General features: G+C 42.1%; 1 protein-coding gene across 1 annotated transcript in view; it reads right to left on the bottom strand.

Annotated features, from left to right (window-relative positions):
- The window catches only part of tecta (tectorin alpha), a gene marked incomplete at its 3' end in the record, with an annotated part of 100,597 nt that overhangs the window by 16,399 nt on the left and 63,738 nt on the right, over positions 1 to 20,460 (bottom strand). Inside the window, exons 11-12 of the mRNA XM_030129565.1 lie at positions 11,088 to 11,745; positions 4,051 to 4,250 (exon numbers count right to left, since the gene is read on the bottom strand). Of these exons, the coding sequence (XP_029985425.1) occupies positions 4,051 to 4,250; positions 11,088 to 11,745 (858 nt within the window). The remainder of the gene's footprint in view (positions 1 to 4,050; positions 4,251 to 11,087; positions 11,746 to 20,460) is intronic.

Genomic DNA, 20,460 nt, shown 5'->3' with positions numbered 1-20,460 from the left:
TTGTATGTGTGTATATTTAGTTGTATGTGTGTGTGTGTATATGTAGTTGTATGTGTGTATATTTAGTTGTATGTGTGTATATTTAGTTGTATGTGTGTATATGTAGTTGTATGTGTGTATATGTAGTTGTATGTGTGTATATTTAGTTGTATGTGTGTGTGTGTATATGTAGTTGTATGTGTGTATATGTAGTTGTATGTGTGTATATGTAGTTGTGTGTGTATATGTAGTTGTATGTGTGTATATGTAGTTGTATGTGTGTATATTTAGTTGTATGTGTGTATATTTAGTTGTATGTGTGTATATTTAGTTGTATGTGTGTGTGTGTATATGTAGTTGTATGTGTGTATATGTAGTTGTATGTGTGTATATTTAGTTGTATGTGTGTATATGTAGTTGTATGTGTGTATATGTAGTTGTATGTGTGTATATTTAGTTGTATGTGTATGTGTGTATATGTAGTTGTATGTGTGTATATGTAGTTGTATGTGTGTATATTTAGTTGTATGTGTATGTGTGTATATGTAGTTGTATGTGTGTATATGTAGTTGTATGTGTGTATATGTAGTTGTATGTGTGTATATTTAGTTGTATGTGTATGTGTGTATATGTAGTTGTATGTGTGTATATGTAGTTGTATGTGTGTATATGTAGTTGTATGTGTGTATATTTAGTTGTATGTGTATGTGTGTATATGTAGTTGTATGTGTGTATATGTAGTTGTATGTGTGTATATGTAGTTGTATGTGTGTATATGTAGTTGTATGTGTGTATATGTAGTTGTGTCTGTGTATATGTATTTGTATGTGTGTATATTTAGTTGTATGTGTGTGTGTGTATATGTAGTTGTATGTGTGTATATGTAGTTGTAGTGGTGTGATATGTAGTTGTATGTGTGTATATGTAGTTGTGTGTGTGTATATGTAGTTGTATGTGTGTATATGTAGTTGTATGTGTGTATATGTAGTTGTATGTGTGTATATGTAGTTGTGTGTGTGTATATGTAGTTGTATGTGTGTATATGTAGTTGTGTGTGTGTATATGTAGTTGTGTGTGTATATGTAGTTGTATGTGTGTATATGTAGTTGTATGTGTGTATATTTAGTTGTATGTGTATGTGTGTATATTTAGTTGTATGTGTGTATATGTAGTTGTGTGTGTGTATATGTAGTTGTATGTGTGTATATGTAGTTGTATGTGTGTATATGTAGTTGTGTGTGTGTATATGTAGTTGTATGTGTGTATATGTAGTTGTATGTGTGTATATGTAGTTGTGTGTGTGTATATGTAGTTGTATGTGTGTGTGTGTATATGTAGTTGTGTGTGTGTATATGTAGTTGTGTGTGTGTACATGTAGTTGTATGTGTGTATATGTAGTTGTATGTGTGTATATGTAGTTGTATGTGTGTATATTTAGTTGTATGTGTGTATATGTAGTTGTATGTGTATGTGTGTATATGTAGTTGTATGTGTGTATATGTAGTTGTATGTGTGTATATGTAGTTGTATGTGTGTATATGTAGTTGTATGTGTGTATATGTAGTTGTGTCTGTGTATATGTAGTTGTATGTGTGTATATTTAGTTGTATGTGTGTGTGTGTATATGTAGTTGTATGTGTGTATATGTAGTTGTATGTGTGTATATTTAGTTGTATGTGTGTATATGTAGTTGTGTGTGTGTATATGTAGTTGTATGTGTGTATATGTAGTTGTATGTGTGTATATGTAGTTGTGTGTGTGTATATGTAGTTGTATGTGTGTATATGTAGTTGTGTGTGTGTATATGTAGTTGTGTGTGTATATGTAGTTGTATGTGTGTATATGTAGTTGTATGTGTGTATATTTAGTTGTATGTGTATGTGTGTATATTTAGTTGTATGTGTGTATATGTAGTTGTGTGTGTGTATATGTAGTTGTATGTGTGTATATGTAGTTGTATGTGTGTATATGTAGTTGTGTGTGTGTATATGTAGTTGTATGTGTGTATATGTAGTTGTATGTGTGTATATGTAGTTGTGTGTGTGTATATGTAGTTGTATGTGTGTGTGTGTATATGTAGTTGTGTGTGTGTATATGTAGTTGTGTGTGTGTACATGTAGTTGTATGTGTGTATATGTAGTTGTATGTGTGTATATGTAGTTGTATGTGTGTATATGTAGTTGTGTGTGTGTATATGTAGTTGTGTGTGTGTATATGTAGTTGTGTGTGTGTATATGTAGTTGTGTGTGTGTATATGTAGTTGTATGTGTGTATATGTAGTTGTATGTGTGTATATGTAGTTGTATGTGTGTATATGTAGTTGTGTGTGTGTATATGTAGTTGTATGTGTGTATATGTAGTTGTATGTGTATGTGTGTATATGTAGTTGTGTGTGTGTATATGTAGTTGTATGTGTGTATATGTAGTTGTATGTGTGTATATGTAGTTGTATGTGTGTATATGTAATTGTATGTGTGTATATTTAGTTGTATGTGTATGTGTGTATATGTAGTTGTATGTGTGTATATGTAGTTGTGTGTGTGTATATGTAGTTGTATGTGTGTATATGTAGTTGTATGTGTGTATATTTAGTTGTATGTGTGTATATGTAGTTGTATGTGTGTATATGTAGTTGTATGTGTGTATATTTAGTTGTATGTGTGTATATGTAGTTGTGTGTGTGTATATGTAGTTGTGTGTGTGTATATGTAGTTGTATGTGTGTATATGTAGTTGTATGTGTGTATATGTAGTTGTATGTGTGTATATGTAGTTGTATGTGTGTATATGTAGTTGTGTGTGTGTATATGTAGTTGTATGTGTGTATATGTAGTTGTATGTGTATGTGTGTATATGTAGTTGTGTGTGTGTATATGTAGTTGTATGTGTGTATATGTAGTTGTATGTGTGTATATGTAGTTGTGTGTGTGTATATGTAGTTGTATGTGTGTATATGTAGTTGTATGTGTATGTGTGTATATGTAGTTGTGTGTGTGTATATGTAGTTGTATGTGTGTATATTTAGTTGTATGTGTGTATATGTAGTTGTGTGTGTGTATATGTAGTTGTGTGTGTGTATATGTAGTTGTATGTGTGTATATGTAGTTGTATGTGTGTATATTTAGTTGTATGTGTGTATATGTAGTTGTATGTGTGTATATTTAGTTGTGTGTGTGTATATGTAGTTGTGTGTGTATATGTAGTTGTATGTGTGTATATGTAGTTGTGTGTGTGTATATGTAGTTGTATGTGTGTATATGTAGTTGTATGTGTGTATATGTAGTTGTATGTGTGTATATTTAGTTGTATGTGTGTATATGTAGTTGTATGTGTGTATATTTAGTTGTGTGTGTGTATATGTAGTTGTGTGTGTGTATATTTAGTTGTATGTGTGTATATGTAGTTGTGTGTGTGTATATGTAGTTGTATGTGTGTATATGTAGTTGTATGTGTGTATATGTAGTTGTATGTGTGTATATGTAGTTGTATGTGTGTATATGTAGTTGTATGTGTGTATATGTAGTTGTATGTGTGTATATGTAGTTGTATGTGTGTATATTTAGTTGTATGTGTGTATATTTAGTTGTATGTGTGTATATGTAGTTGTGTGTGTGTATATGTAGTTGTATGTGTGTATATGTAGTTGTATGTGTGTATATGTAGTTGTATGTGTGTATATGTAGTTGTATGTGTGTATATGTAGTTGTGTGTGTGTATATGTAGTTGTATGTGTGTATATGTAGTTGTGTGTGTGTATATGTAGTTGTATGTGTGTATATGTAGTTGTATGTGTGTATATGTAGTTGTATGTGTGTATATTTAGTTGTATGTGTGTATATGTAGTTGTATGTGTGTATATTTAGTTGTGTGTGTGTATATGTAGTTGTGTGTGTGTATATTTAGTTGTATGTGTGTATATGTAGTTGTATGTGTGTATATGTAGTTGTATGTGTGTATATGTAGTTGTGTGTGTGTATATGTAGTTGTATGTGTGTATATGTAGTTGTATGTGTGTATATGTAGTTGTGTGTGTGTATATGTAGTTGTATGTGTGATGTGCAGTGGCACTGACCTCGTAGTACTTTCCGTCAGTATAACATCCACAGTTCTGGGGTAGGATGCAGCTCTTCCCGTTCAGGACGTACCCCTGGTCACACTGACAGCCCTCCACACAGTCCAGGCTGCAGTCCCTCTGGCCGCGGGCGGGGGCGCACTGGGGCGGGCACACCGACATGCAGCTGGAGTAATGACTGTTAGGAGGACAGCTCTGGACTGGGACAGGGACAGGAAGGGGGCGGGGACAAGGGACAGGAAGGGGGCGGGGACAAAGGACAGAAAACACAGCACGGTCAGTCCAGCACTGAGAAACAACAGCTGGTTCAGGTGTGGGGGTGGAGCCAAGACCAAACAGCTGATCTGACAGGTACTGTGGAGCAGAACTACTGCAGAAACAGAACATCTGACAGATGAACCCAACTGAATATGAAAGATCATTTTTACATGGATTTATTTGAGTCTTAATCTAGTTCAGATTATTCGACCTGTTCCACGAATGTTCCTCTGGTTCTAATCATTCCTGTTTGTTGACTTTTTATTTTTGTCTCATTGATCATCTTTTGTCTCATCATGAGAACCTGTGCCTCTGACCTCCAGAAGATTCTCCTAATTCAACAGAAATGTTTCAGAGTGATCAGCTTTTCTAACAGACTCCACTCATCTGCTCCTCTTTTCCAAAAATTCAAACTTTTCTCAGTTTCTGCTATTAAAGTTTACCAGACCTGTGTCTTCATGTCCAAATATGGTCACTTAACTCATGTTCTTCCCAAAGTTTTTCAGAATTTCTTTATGTTGTCTTCTGTTATTCACAATTATCCTACACCATATTCCAGTAAATGTTATCTTCTGTACTGTTGAACTTCTGTCTGTCAGTATTCTCTGAAATATGCTGGACCAAATCTGGAATAATCTACGACTGGAACTTCAAACAACATCTACTTTATCATTATTAAAAAAAACATCTGCAAAAGACTGTAATTCATGAAAAAATGTAAGGTTGTGTATCGTTTGTATTTGATGATTTGTAATGAGATTTGCATTTCTATTGTTTTTACTTTAGTTTATTTATTCAGTTGTATTTTTATTTATTTATTTATTTTTATCTTGTGTATTGTTTATTTCCAGGAAAGTATTCATATTTCAGCTCACATGTGCTCACAGCTCTTCTGTGTGTGTGTTCATATTAAATCAGTCTCAGTGAATCCAAAGGAACTTTGTGTTGGTAAATGACAGTTGTTCAAATGGACAGGATTTCACTTCTGTTCAACATGTTGATGCTCATATGAACTATGTTTTCAGCTCCAAAATGAACAATTTCAGCACAATTAATGCTATATTTTCATGTCACAAATGGACAAGTTCTATTTGAACTGAACTGAGCTGAAAAACAAACCTTCTCTTCTTTTGGATTCCCCAGTTTTTCTTCCCAGATTCTCTCCTCCATATCACATGTTTTATTTGTACAGGTTCAATCTGGAGTATGGTGCTGATCCATCCTGCTTCTGTTCCACCAATACATACATGAAGAATGGCACACAGCACTGTTTACAAGAAGTAAATAAATAAATAAATAAGATGTGGTGCCACAAATGGACCTGAATGAACTTTCATCACTAGGGATGGGAATCGAGAACCGGTTCTTTTTGAGAACCAGATCCCAGTAGCTCGATTCCTTGGAATCGTTTGCCTGCTTAATGATTCTGTTGCACATGCACGATGACGTCACACGTACGTTGCATTGTTTTGGTGAGAACAGAGACAACATGGAGTTAAGGCAGAAACGGACTAAACAGACCACCAGGTCCACACAGACCACCAGGTCCACACAGACCACCAGGTCTACACAGACCACCAGGTCCACACAGACCACACCGGGTCTACACAGACCACACCAGGTCCAGACAGACCACCAGGTCTACACAGACCACCAGGTCTACACAGACCACACCAGGTCCACACAGACAACCAAGTCTACACAGACCACACCAGGTCCAAACAGACCACACCAGGTCTACACAGACCACCAGGTCTACACAGACCACACCAGGTCCAAACAGACCACACCAGGTCTAAACAGACCACACCAGGTCTACACAGACCACACCGGGTCTACACAGACCACACCAGGTCCAGACAGACCACCAGGTCTACACAGACCACCAGGTCTACACAGACCACACCAGGTCTACACAGACCACACCAGGTCTACACAGACCACACCAGGTCTACACAGACAACACCAGGTCCAAACAGACCACACCAGGTCTAAACAGACCACACCAGGTCCAAACAGACCACACCAGGTCTACACAGACCACACCAGGTCCAAACAGACCACACCAGGTCTACACAGACCACACCAGGTCTACACAGACCACACCAGGTCCAGACAGACCACCAGGTCTACACAGACCACACCAGGTCTACACAGATCACACCAGGTCTACACAGACCACACCAGCTCCAAACAGACCACACCAGGTCTACACAGACCACACCAGGTCCAGACAGACCACCAGGTCTACACAGACCACACCAGGTCTACATAGACCACACCAGGTCCAAACAGACCACACCAGGTCTACACAGACCACACCAGGTCCAGACAGACCACCAGGTCTACACAGACCACACCAGGTCCAAACAGACCACACCAGGTCTACACAGACCACACCAGGTCCAGACAGACCACCAGGTCTACACAGACCACACCAGGTCTACACAGACCACACCAGGTCTTCACAGACCACCAAGTCTACACAGACCACACCAGGTCTACACAGACCACACCAGGTCCAAACAGACCACACCAGGTCCAAACAGACCACACCAGGTCTACACAGACCACACCAGGTCTACACAGACCACACCGGGTCTACACCCACCACACCAGGTCTACACAGATCACACCAGGTCTACACAGACCACACCAGGTCCAAACAGACCACACCAGGTCTAAACAGACCACACCGGGTCTACACAGACCACACCAGGTCTACTCAGACCACACCAGGTCCAAACAGACCACACCAGGTCCAAACAGACCACACCAGGTCCAGACAGACCACCAGGTCTACACAGACCACACCAGGTCTACACAGACCACACCAGGTCTTCACAGACCACCAAGTCTACACAGACCACACCAGGTCTACACAGACCACACCAGGTCCAAACAGACCACACCAGGTCCAAACAGACCACACCGGGTCTACACCCACCACACCAGGTCTACACAGATCACACCAGGTCTACACAGACCACACCAGGTCCAAACAGACCACACCAGGTCTAAACAGACCACACCGGGTCTACACAGACCACACCAGGTCTACTCAGACCACACCAGGTCCAAACAGACCACACCAGGTCCAAACAGACCACTCCAGGTCCAAACAGACCACACCAGGTCTACACAGACCACACCAGGTCCAGACAGACCACCAGGTCTACACAGACCACACCAGGTCTACACAGACCACACCAGGTCCAAACAGACCACCAGGTCTACACAGACCACACCAGGTCCAAACAGACCACACCAGGTCCAAACAGACCACACCAGGTCCAAACAGACCACTCCAGGTCCAAACAGACCACACCAGGTCTACACAGACCACACCAGGTCCAGACAGACCACCAGGTCTACACAGACCACACCAGGTCTACACAGACCACACCAGGTCCAAACAGACCACCAGGTCTACACAGACCACACCAGGTCTACACAGACCACACCAGGTCCAAACAGACCACCAGGTCTACACAGACCACTCCAGGTCCAAACAGACCAAACCAGGTCCAATCAGACCACACCAGGTCCAAACAGACCACACCAGGTCTACACAGACCACACCAGGTCTAGACAGACCACCAGGTCTAGACAGACCACACCGGGTCTACACAGACCACACCAGGTCTACACAGACCACACCAGGTCTAAACAGACCACACCAGGTCTACACAGACCACACCAGGTCCAAACAGACCACACCAGGTCTACACAGACCACACCAGGTCCAAACAGACCACACCAGGTCTACACAGACCACACCAGGTCCAAACAGACCACACCAGGTCTACACAGACCACACCAGGTCCAGACAGACCACCAGGTCTACACAGACCACACCAGGTCTACACAGACCACACCAGGTCTACACAGACCACCAAGTCTACACAGACCACACCAGGTCTACACAGACCACACCAGGTCTTCACAGACCACCAAGTCTACACAGACCACACCAGGTCTACACAGACCACACCAGGTCCAAACAGACCACACCAGGTCCAAACAGACCACACCAGGTCTACACCCACCACACCAGGTCTACACAGATCACACCAGGTCTACACAGACCACACCAGGTCCAAACAGACCACACCAGGTCTAAACAGACCACACCGGGTCTACACAGACCACACCAGGTCCAAACAGACCACACCAGGTCCAAACAGACCACACCAGGTCTACACAGACCACACCAGGTCCAAACAGACCACACCAGGTCCAAACAGACCACACCGGGTCTAAACAGACCACACCGGGTCCAAACAGACCACACCAGGTCTACACAGACCACACCAGGTCCAAACAGACCACACCAGGTCCAAACAGACCACACCAGGTCTACACCCACCACACCAGGTCTACACAGATCACACCAGGTCTACACAGACCACACCAGGTCCAAACAGACCACACCAGGTCTAAACAGACCACACCGGGTCTACACAGACCACACCAGGTCCAAACAGACCACACCAGGTCCAAACAGACCACACCAGGTCTACACAGACCACACCAGGTCCAAACAGACCACACCAGGTCCAAACAGACCACACCGGGTCTAAACAGACCACACCGGGTCCAAACAGACCACACCAGGTCTAAACAGACCACACCAGGTCTAAACAGACCACACCAGGTCCAAACAGACCACACCAGGTCTACACAGACCACACCAGGTCCAAACAGACCACACCAGGTCTACACAGACCACACCGGGTCTACACCCACCACACCAGGTCTACACAGATCACACCAGGTCTACACAGACCACACCAGGTCCAAACAGACCACTCCAGGTCCAAACAGACCACTCCAGGTCCAGTTGAACTCTGTCAAAGCTTCCATTTCTTCTACAGGTGGAATCCCTCCAGTCTGTTCAAACATTCGTCCACATGTGATTCATCTGATTCTCTACTCAGCGGTGCTTGTGAATCTAGCGGCAGAGTGAACACCAGGACATCATCTGGGCCCAGGTCTGGTTCCGGTGCGGACAACAAATGTCGTACCTCCTCAAATACAAGTTTCCGGAGGTAGAGGAAAGGAAATGAGGAGCACAACAACAGGAGACGAGCAGAGTCGAACCGGTTCCACGTAGAAGAAATGAGGAACTAGAGGAATTAGTAAAGAGTCTGTTCTTATTATTTGCTCAGACTGTAGATGTTCTATTTTCTGTGCAGATGGAAATATAACAGACAGTTCATGCAAACACACCTGTTTGTACTCTTTGATTCCCTCAGCCACTGAGAATCGATAAGAGAATCGGATCGATAAACAAAATCAAAACTGGAATCGGAATCATTAAATTCTTATCGATTCCCATCCCTATTCATCATATTGGGGTTGATCCAGATGTTTCCAAATGTCCCTGATAACCCAGCCCTGTGGTGTGTCCTGGTGGTCTACAGGTGTGTCCTGGTGGTCTACAGGTGTGTCCTGGTGGTCTACAGGTAGTCTACAGATGGTCTACAGGTGTGTCCTGGTGGTCCTGCTGGTCTTCAGGTGGTCTACAGGTGTGTCCTGGTGGTCTACACGTGTGGTCTACAGGTGGTCTACAGGTGTGTCCTGGTGGTCTACATGTGTGGTCTACAGGTAGTCTACAGGTGGTCTACAAGTGTGGTCTACAGGTGTGTCCTGGTGGTCTACAGGTGTGTCCTGGTGGTCTACAGGTAGTCTAAGGGTGTGTCCTGGTGGTCTACAGGTGTGGTCTACAGGTGGTCTACAGGTGTGTCCTGGTGGTCCTGCTGGTCTTCAGGTGTGGTCTACAGGTGGTCTACAGTTGTGTCCTGGTGGTCTACAGATTTGTCCTGGTGGTCTACAGGTGTGTCCTGGTGGTCTACAGGTGTGTCCTGGTGGTCTACAGGTAGTCTACAGGTGGTCTACAGGTGTGGTCTACAGGTGGTCTACAGGTGTGTCCTGGTGGTGTACAGGGGGTCTACAGGTAGTCTACAAGTGTGGTCTACAGGTGTGTCCTGGTGGTCTACAGATTTGTCCTGGTGGTCTACAGGTAGTCTAAGGGTGTGTCCTGGTGGTCTACAGGTGTGGCCTACAGGTGGTCTACAGGTGTGTCCTGGCGGTCCTGCTGGTCTTCAGGTGTGGTCTACAGGTGTGTCCTGGTGGTCTACATGTGTGGTCTACAGGTGGTCTACAGTTGTGTCCTGGTGGTCTACAGATTTGTCCTGGTGGTCTACAGGTGTGTCCTGGTGGTCTACAGGTAGTCTACAGGTGGTCTACAAGTGTGGTCTACAGGTGGTCTACAGGTGTGTCCTGGTGGTGTACAGATTTGTCCTGGTGGTCTACAGGTAGTCTAAGGGTGTGTCCTGGTGGTCTACAGGTGTGGTCTACAGGTGGTCTACAGGTGTGTCCTGGTGGTCCTGCTGGTCTTCAGGTGTGGTCTACAGGTGTGTCCTGGTGGTCTACATGTGTGGTCTACAGGTGGTCTACAGTTGTGTCCTGGTGGTCTACAGATTTGTCCTGGTGGTCTACAGGTGTTTCCTGGTGGTCTACAGATGTGTCCTGGTGGTCTACAGGTAGTCTACAGGTGGTCTACAAGTGTGGTCTACAGGTGTGTCCTGGTGGTCTACAGATTTGTCCTGGTGGTCTACAGGTGGTCTAAGGGTGTGTCCTGGTGGTCTACAGGTGTGGTCTACCGGTGGTCTAAGGGTGTGTCCTGGTGGTCTACATGTGTGGTCTACAGGTGGTCTACAGGTGTGTCCTGGTGGTCCTGCTGGTCTTCAGGTGTGGTCTACAGGTGTACTCACCACATGGACTGTCGCTCCTCCACCCGCTCACAGGGACTCCTTGGGTCTGGCAGGTGCTGGCGTAGATCTGCAGCCAGTTGCAGATGGTGTCCTGGGCCCCCTGGTCCACACAGGTGTCCTGCAGACAGCTCTGGTAGAAGAACGCCGGCGCCACCTTGCTGTGGCAGCGTGCGAACACGCCTCCTCGGTCCACGATGAGCCCGCACAGCCTGACCGCCTCCGGCTCCACGAACACGTACAGGCCGTCGCCCACGTGGAAGCGAATGCCCGCGTTGACCCGGTCGGGCCCGTCGTCGGCGCCGGTGTCGGCGTTGGCGTCGGACACCATGAGAGGGACGTCGTCCAGCACGCTTTTGTCTCCCAGACCGCAGCGGGGGCAGGCGTCCCCGCAGCCCACCTGACAGAAGGTGTCCCTGTCGGCCCAGGACAGGCCCCAGTCCGCCGTGGTCAGCGTGGGCGGGGACGCCGGCACGCCCTGGCACAGGCCGCATGACGCGTTATACAGGTTCCGGGGCAGAGTCAGCAGGAGGAGGGTGTTCCAGTCGAAGGCCACTTTAAGGCCGAAGTCTGTCTCCAGGACGAGCTGCAGACCCAGGGTGAAGACGCTGACCTTCCCTGGACCCAGTTTTAGAGGAAGATACAGACGCTCTTTATTCACCTGTGGAGACACACAAGGAAGAGACACAAGACAAGGACGGGGTCAAAGGTTATTACCGTTAACGAAAACATTTAGTACTGTCTGATGATCAAGGTTCTAGTAGTTCAGGATTTTTCATTCTAGTTTAGTTTTATTTAGTTTGGACTTTTTTTCTCTAATTCAGTTTGTTTTAATTTGTTTTTAGAGCAGGTTTGATAGTTTTTATTAGTTTTCATTTTTTTCTAAATCCTTGGTTTTAGTTTAGTTGTAGTTCAGTTGTAGTTCAGTTGTAGTTCAGTTGTAGTTTAGTTGTAGTTCAGTTGTACTTCAGTTTTAGTTTAGTTGTAGTTCAGTTGTACTTCAGTTTTAGTTTAGTTTTAGTTTAGTTGAAGTTTAGTTGTATTTCAGTTGTAGTTCAGTTGTAGTTCAGTTTTAGTTTAGTTGTAGTTTAGTTGTAGTTCAGTTGTAGTTCAGTTGAAGTTCAGTTGTAGTTTACTTTAGTTGTAGTTCAGTTGTAGTTCAGTTGTAGTTCAGTTTTAGTTCAGTTGTAGTTCAGTTGTAGTTTAGTTGTAGTTTAGTTGTAGTTCAGTTGTAGTTCAGTTGTAGTTTAGTTGTAGTTCAGTTTTAGTTTAGTTTTAGTTTAGTTGAAGTTTAGTTGAATTTCAGTTGTAGTTCAGTTGAAGTTCAGTTGTAGTTTAGTTTAGTTGTAGTTTAGTTGTAGTTCAGTTGTAGTTTAGTTTTAGTTTAGCTGTAGTTCAGTTGTAGTTCAGTTGTAGTTCAGTTTTAGTTTAGTTGTAGTTCAGTTGTAGTTTAGTTGTAGTTCAGTTTTAGTTTAGTTGTAGTTCAGTTGTAGTTCAGTTGTAGTTTAGTTTCAGTTTAGTTGTAGTTCAGTTGTAGTTCAGTTGTAGTTTAGTTTTAGTTTAGTTGTAGTTCAGTTGTAGTTTAGTTTTAGTTTAGTTGTAGTTCAGTTGTACTTCAGTTTTAGTTTAGTTTTAGTTTAGTTGTAGTTCAGTTGTAGTTCAGTTGTAGTTTAGTTTTAGTTTAGTTGTAGTTCAGTTGTAGTTCAGTTGTAGTTCAGTTGTAGTTCAGTGGTCTCTTTTCTCTTCTTCTCTGTGCTCCTATTCAAATCAATCCCAGACAGGACTCTGCTGCTTTAGTCTCCATGTTTCCAGGTAGAGTGGGGACCAGAAGACGACTGGAAACCACAAGTGAACACAAGTGACGGAGCAAAAAGTGTCGTATGGAGACAGCAAAGAAAACTGAGAGAGACAAAGAAATCGTTATTTTGTTCGATTTTTGTTCTTTTCCTTTCATTCGAATTGTTTCTTAATTTGTTCCGTCTATAACTAGTTACAACATTTGCACATCGGTTTTATTCATTTTTTTTTTTCAATATTTTGCTCAGTTTTTGTTCATTTTCTTTCATTCACCAAAATGTCTTGGTTTGCTGTAACAAGACATTTGGGACAATTCCATGTCCCAACTTTGTGGGAACAGTTTGGAGCCGGCCCCTTCCTCTTCCAACATGACTGTGCACCAGTGCACAAAGCAAGGTCCATCTGGACATGGAGGACAGAGTCTGGTGTGGATGAACTGGACTGGCCTGCACACAGTCCTGACCTCAACCCCATAGAACACCTTTGGATGAATTAGAGCGCAGACTGAGAGCCAGGCCTTCTGTCCAACATCAGTGTGGGAACTCACAAATGCGCTTCTGGAAGAACGGTCCAAAATTCCCATGAACACACTCCTAAACCTTGTGGACAGCCTTCCCAGAAGAGTTGAAGCTGTTAGAGCTGCAAAGGGTGGAGCCACGTCAGACTGAACCCATAGACTAGGAATGGGATGGACCTGACATTCATATGGGAGTCAAAGCAGGAGAGGGAATACTGTTGGAAATATTGTGTAGTATAGAAAATCAAAACTGTAATAAATTCAAACTCTACTCAAATATTTGACATTAAAGCAGATCTTTACATAGGTGTTTTTTCCCCTAAAAGTGCAGTAATCAAACACAGTTATCATGAGAATTAGAATTTAAACGGTAATACTAACCATCTGTGATTTTACCACTGTTTATTGTTATACCAGTAATGGTTCCATCCCTAATATATAATATATAAACCATTCCCATCATCCCATCCCCACCCTACCACTCCTTCCCTCTCCTTGGACCTCTCTGCTGATCAGCTGTGTCTGTCACAGTTCAAACCCTTCAGTCTCTAATCCCTCCCAGTCGCCTTCAGGCTGTTGCAGGTGTTTGAGTCCCAGTTCAATCCTCCAGGTGAGCGTACGTCTGTGTGAGTGTTGGATCATGGGTGGATGTGTGTCATTTGTGTTCCTCCTCAGATCTTTGAGTCCGTTTGTGAACCCGGTCCAAATGTCGCTCAGGGTCGATTTTTGTCTGAGCCAAATCCAGCCCGATAAAAGATGCCCATTGAAATTAGATCCACCTTAAGCCACTCAAAGAGGAATTCACTCTGTGCAGGGTTATTCTATCGGCTTGATTAGAAATAACATGTCCTCACAAACACAACTACTCTGACCTTCACAGCTTATGCAGAAAATGTGGAATAAAGACGCACACACTTCCTCATACCTGGAGCACTGACATAAGCAGGACTGAATGGATTCAGCAGACCGAGGTTATTATCGTTAACAAAAACTAACGAAATGACCCAAACTAGAATTGAAAAAACATTTTCATTAAGTGGAATAAATAAAAACTATAATTAAAAGGAAAAAACATCACAAACTGAAACTGTAGTGTGTTTACAAAACTAACTAAAATTGATAAAAATTATGGATCAAATTCCCTTCGTTTTTGTCTTTGTCAGTGTCGGATTGATACGAAATCGATTTATTTAGCTCGAGCAGTTTTAGCTAGCAGCACCATCCGACACTTTTTTCTCCGTCACTTGTGTTCACTTGTGGTTTCCAGTCGTCTTCTGGTCCCCACTCTACCTGGAAACATGGAGACTAAAGCAGCAGAGTCCTGTCTGGGATTGATTTGAATAGGAGCACAGAGAAGAAGAGAAAAGAGACCACTGAACTACAACTGAACTACAACTGAACTACAACTGAACTACAACTGAACTACAACTAAATTACAACTGAACTACAACTAAACTACAACTAAACTACAACTGAACTACAACTGAACTACAACTAAACTACAACTGAACTACAACTGAACTACAACTAAACTACAACTGAACTACAACTGAACTACAACTGAAATACAACTGAAATACAACTGAACTACAACTAAACTACAACTGAACTACAACTGAACTACAACTAAACTACAACTGAACTACAACTGAACTACAACTGAACTACAACTGAAATACAACTGAACTACAACTGAAATACAACTGAACTACAACTAAACTACAACTAAACTACAACTGAACTACAACTGAACTACAACTAAACTACAACTGAACTACAACTGAACTACAACTGAAATACAACTGAAATACAACTGAACTACAACTAAACTACAACTAAACTACAACTGAAATACAACTAAACTACAACTGAACTACAACTGAACTACAACTGAACTACAACTGAACTACAACTAAACTACAACTGAACTACAACTAAACTACAACTGAACTACAACTGAACTACAACTGAACTACAACTAAACTACAACTGAAATACAACTAAACTACAACTGAACTACAACTGAACTACAACTAAACTACAACTGAACTACAACTAAACTACAACTGAACTACAACTGAACTACAACTAAACTACAACTAAACTACAACTGAAATACAACTGAAATACAACTAAACTACAACTAAACTACAACTGAAATACAACTAAACTACAACTGAACTACAACTGAACTACAACTGAACTACAACTAAACTACAACTGAACTACAACTGAACTACAACTGAACTATAACTGAACTACAACTGAACTACAACTGAACTACAACTAAACTACAACTGAACTACAACTAAACTACAACTGAACTACAACTGAACTACAACTGAACTACAACTGAACTACAACTGAACTACAACTAAACTACAACTGAACTACAACTGAACTACAACTGAAATACAACTGAAATACAACTGAAATACAACTAAACTACAACTAAACTACAACTGAAATACAACTAAACTACAACTGAACTACAACTAAACTACAACTAAACTACAACTGAACTACAACTGAACTACAACTAAACTACAACTGAAATACAACTGAACTACAACTGAAATACAACTGAAATACAACTGAACTACAACTGAACTACAACTAAACTAAAAAATGAACTACAACTGAACTACAACTAAACTACAACTGAACTACAACTAAACTACAACTGAACTACAACTGAACTAAAACTGAACTAAAACTAAACTATAACTGAACTACAACTGAACTACAACTAAACTAAACTACAACTAAAACTACAACTGAACTACAACTAAACTACAACTAAAACTAAACTAAACTACAACTAAACTAAAAATAACTAAACTACAACTAAACTAAAACTGAACTACAACTGAACTACAACTGAACTACAACTAAACTAAAACAAAACTAAAACTGAAGTACAACTGAACTACAACTAAACTACAACTAAACTACAACTGAACTACAACTGAACTACAACTAAACAACAGCTACACTACAACTAAACTAAAAATAACTACAACTAAACTACAACTAAACTAAAATTAAACTACAACTAAACTACAACAAAACTAAACTACAACTAAACTAAACTACAACTAATCTACAACTACACTAAATCTAAACTACAACTAAACTACAACTGAACTACAACTGAACTACAACTAAACTAAAACAAAACTAAAACTGAACTAAAACTAAACTACAACTGAACTACAACTAAACTACAACTGAACTACAACTAAACTAAAACTAAAGTAGGAGGATGGGCGCATGCGCATGCAGTGACCGGCAGCAAGTGAGAGTTTTGGCGTCGTGTGTTTGTCTTTTTTAAGTGTTTTTAAGTGTTTTTATGTGTTTTTAAGTGTTTTTATGTGTTTTTAAGTGTTTTTAAGTGTTTTTAAGTGTTTTTATGTGTTTTTAAGTGTTTTTAAGTGTTTTTATGTGTTTTTAAGTGTTTTTATGTGTTTTTATGTGTTTTTAAGTGTTTTTAAGTGTTTTTAAGTGTTTTTATGTGTTTTTAAGTGTTTTTATGTGTTTTTATGTGTTTTTAAGTGTTTTTATGTGTTTTTAAGTGTTTTTAAGTGCTCTTGTGTTTTACTTTTTTTGGTCGAGTGGTTTTTAAAGTGCTCCAAGTTCCACTAACTTTGAGATAATGCCATGGATTCTTTTAACTTCATCATGTTTGGACTTTTACTTTGCTGGTTTGTCACCCGTGAGGCTGTGAGTCAGCTGAGGACTGTTTACATCTGAGAACAGCTGATACAGCTGGACTGATCAGATGGAGGCACAGACCTCACCCCACCGTTACCGGATTTTATATTGAAAGATTTTAACAGAACGAGGGACAAGAGGAAGAGGAAAAGAGGGAGACGCAGAGGAGTGAAAGTACGCCTGAGGAGACAGCCGCTCAGCCGGACCCCTCTGCCCTCTGGCATCCTGGGAAACGGTCCGCTCCCTGAGGAACAAGATGGAGGAACTCCAGGGGAACACCAGGTTCCAGAAGGACTTCAGGGACTGCGGTGTGATGGCCTTCACCCAGACGGAGCAGGACCAGGACGCCGACCTATCAGTCGACGGATTTGGAGCTCCATTTCGTTTGGATCGGGACTCGGAGGTAACGGGGAAGACCCAGGAGGTGGAGTGTGTGAACAAACGGTACTGTAGTTCTGGGACTGTCACAGAGGATCTGCACCAGATGGAGAACTTCTATCAGTGTCACTGCGCCCATTCTACCTCCCCTGTGAGTTTCCCCAACTGTTTATCACTTTATCACTACAGTCTACATTCACCCCAGCCCCCCCGCCATGTGCAGCGCCACCGCAGAGGCTGCAGTCCTGACGCTCCCACCGTTTTAATATGGGGGATTTTAACCACATCTGTCTGAAAACAACCCGGAAAAACTTTTCCCAGTATATATCCTGTTTAACCAGACGGGATAAAACATTGGACCTGTGTTCTGGGTCGGGGGGGTGCTTCTAAATCCCTCCCTCTTCCTCCTTTGGGGTCTGCAGACCACAGCTGTGTGCATCTCCTGCCCACCTATAACACTGTTTAATTCAGACAGAGATTTTGCGAATGCTCTTAACAGTTTTTATGTTCGTTTTAATTCTTTTGATTTTAGTGAAGACATTTTAGAGCTGAAACAGGACCTGAAGGACACGCTGCACTTTACCATTGAACTGAGCGATGTCACAAAGGTCTTCAGTTCTGTGAAGAAGAACCAGAGCCAGGGTCCTGACAGCAGCAGAGGTGGTCTGATTAAATCCTGTGCTGATGAACTCAGTCCTGTATTTCAGTTTATTTTTAATCAGTCCTTGCAGACACAGCATGTCCCCACTCTGGAAGGATGCTGTGGTGGTCCCTGTCCCTAAGTCCAGCCGTCCAAAAACTTTAAATGACTTCAGGCCTGTCGCTCTGACCTCAGTAGTTCTGAAAGTCTGAGAGAAACTGGTTCAGTCTGTGATTTTAAAGGAGACTGAACATGAGCTGGATCCGGTGCAGTTCACATCCAGGCCCAACAGAGGAGTGGAAGACGCCACACTGACTCTGTTCAACAGGATTTTTAAACATGTGGAGGTCAAAGGTCATCTGCAAGGCTTCTATTTGTAGACTTCTCCTCCGCTTTTAACACAATCCAGCCCCACATTTGAATTAAAAGGCTTTTAGAACAGTTTAAGATCAGTAAAAACCTGATGGGCTGGACTTTAGACTTTTGAACAGACAGGTCACAGAGTGAAGATGAATGGGCTTCTGTCAGACCCAGTGTTCTCCTCCACTGGTTCTCCTCCAGCCTGGCTCCTGTCTCCATTCTTCTACATTCTCTACACAAATGTGTGTCAGAGTGAATGTGAAAACAGGAGCATCATTAAGTATGCTGATGACTCAGTCCTTGTCAGCCTGCTCACAGAGGGGCAGACCAGTCCAGTCCTGTCACTGATGACTGTGTCCAGTGTGTGAGGAGTCCCACCTTCACCTGAACTGATCTAAAACAAAACATATGATCATCGATTTTAGAAAACAGCAGGACAGGCACAGAGTCACTGTAATTAAAGGTCAGACTATAGAGCAAGTGCACTCAGACAAATACCTTTGGGACGACAATAGATGAAAAACTGAGTTTTAGTGAAAACTGCAGATGTGTGTGTGAACAGGACCATCAGCGCCTCCACTGCCTTAGAACACTGGAACACTTCCACATGGACACAACCATCTGAACTGGGTTTGATCGTTCTTTTACTGAGTCTGTTTCATCTTTTTGTCTGGTGCCGTGGTTCGCTCAGACCTCAGTTTCAGAGAAACTCACTGAGTCAAACAGTCAGATGGTCCTGTCACCTGATTGGTCAGTCCCAGTCTGGCCCCTCCTCCCTGTCCACTAAACAGGTCCAGAGGATGGTTCTGATGGTTCCATCAGTTCTGAACAATGACTCCATCCTTTACCAGGTGGAGTTCAGCTCCTTTCCTCTGGACGGAGGTTCTTAGTCCCAGGTTCAGGACACAGCGTTTAGAAAAACAGCTGTTCCTGTCGCCGTCACTGAACTCAAGAAGAAACAGTGACAGTGCACTTTACTAACTTATTTAGTTATTTATCCCATTTCTTTTGCTCTATTTATTATTATGTGACTTCCAATTTTTTAATTTGTTATTTATTTGTATGTTCTTACTCAGGTTTTTTATCCTGGATTGTTTTTATTGTTTTATCTGTTTTATCTTTTCTGGTTTTTATTGCATCTTGTTTTTATTTATTTGATCTCACCTATTTTATTTACTTCTCCATGCTGCTATACCGATGAATGGTGGAACACTGAGCACTTTTTGTTTTGTTTTTTGTTTCGTCCTGTCTTTTTGTCCTGTCTGTAAGCGTGATCAAGTACCTGTCTTCCATGTTCAATGTAAGTGTTGTTGTAAATGCCAAGGCAATCACCTAGACTGCAAAACAAATCTACCTACGGGTATAAATAAAGTAACCTTGACCTTGAAACTACAACTAAACTACAACTAAACTAATGCAGCGTTTCCACTACGTGGTACTGGGTCGACTCGATTCGACTTGACTTGTCCTTTTTGCATTTCCATTATGAAAAAGGACCTGGAATCTGGTACCTGGTCCTAGTTTTATTGAATCTGGTACCTGGTACTAGTTTTTTGGTACCTGGTACTAGTTTTGTGGACTCTGGTACCTGGTACTAGTTTTTGGGACTCTGGTACCTGGTACTAGTTTTTGGGACTCTGGTACCTGGTACTAGTTTTTTGGTCTCACCTCTGTTGAGGTTCCAGGACTGGGGACCAGATCCTAAACTGTGTAAACACTGCAGAGCTCTGATTGGTCAGAGTGGTGTGTATGCCCCGCCCTTTTCCAGTAAATCTGTCAGTAGGTGAATCCACATGATGACAGTCTGTAAAACTACACCATGGTTTGTCCAGGAGGTTCAGACGCAAACATTCAGCAGGAGTTTGACCAGACAACAGGCAACCAGTGAGTTTATCAGCAACTGTGAGCAGAGCACACAGAAGGAACGCACCGCATCGCTATGACGACCAGGGACTGGAAAGAGGGAGGAT

This window comes from Sphaeramia orbicularis, unplaced genomic scaffold, assembly GCF_902148855.1.
Source record: "Sphaeramia orbicularis unplaced genomic scaffold, fSphaOr1.1, whole genome shotgun sequence".
Taxonomy (NCBI): Eukaryota; Metazoa; Chordata; class Actinopteri; order Kurtiformes; family Apogonidae; genus Sphaeramia; species Sphaeramia orbicularis.
Note: the sequence above shows the minus strand (reverse complement) of the source record. Positions and strands in the feature narration are given on the sequence as shown.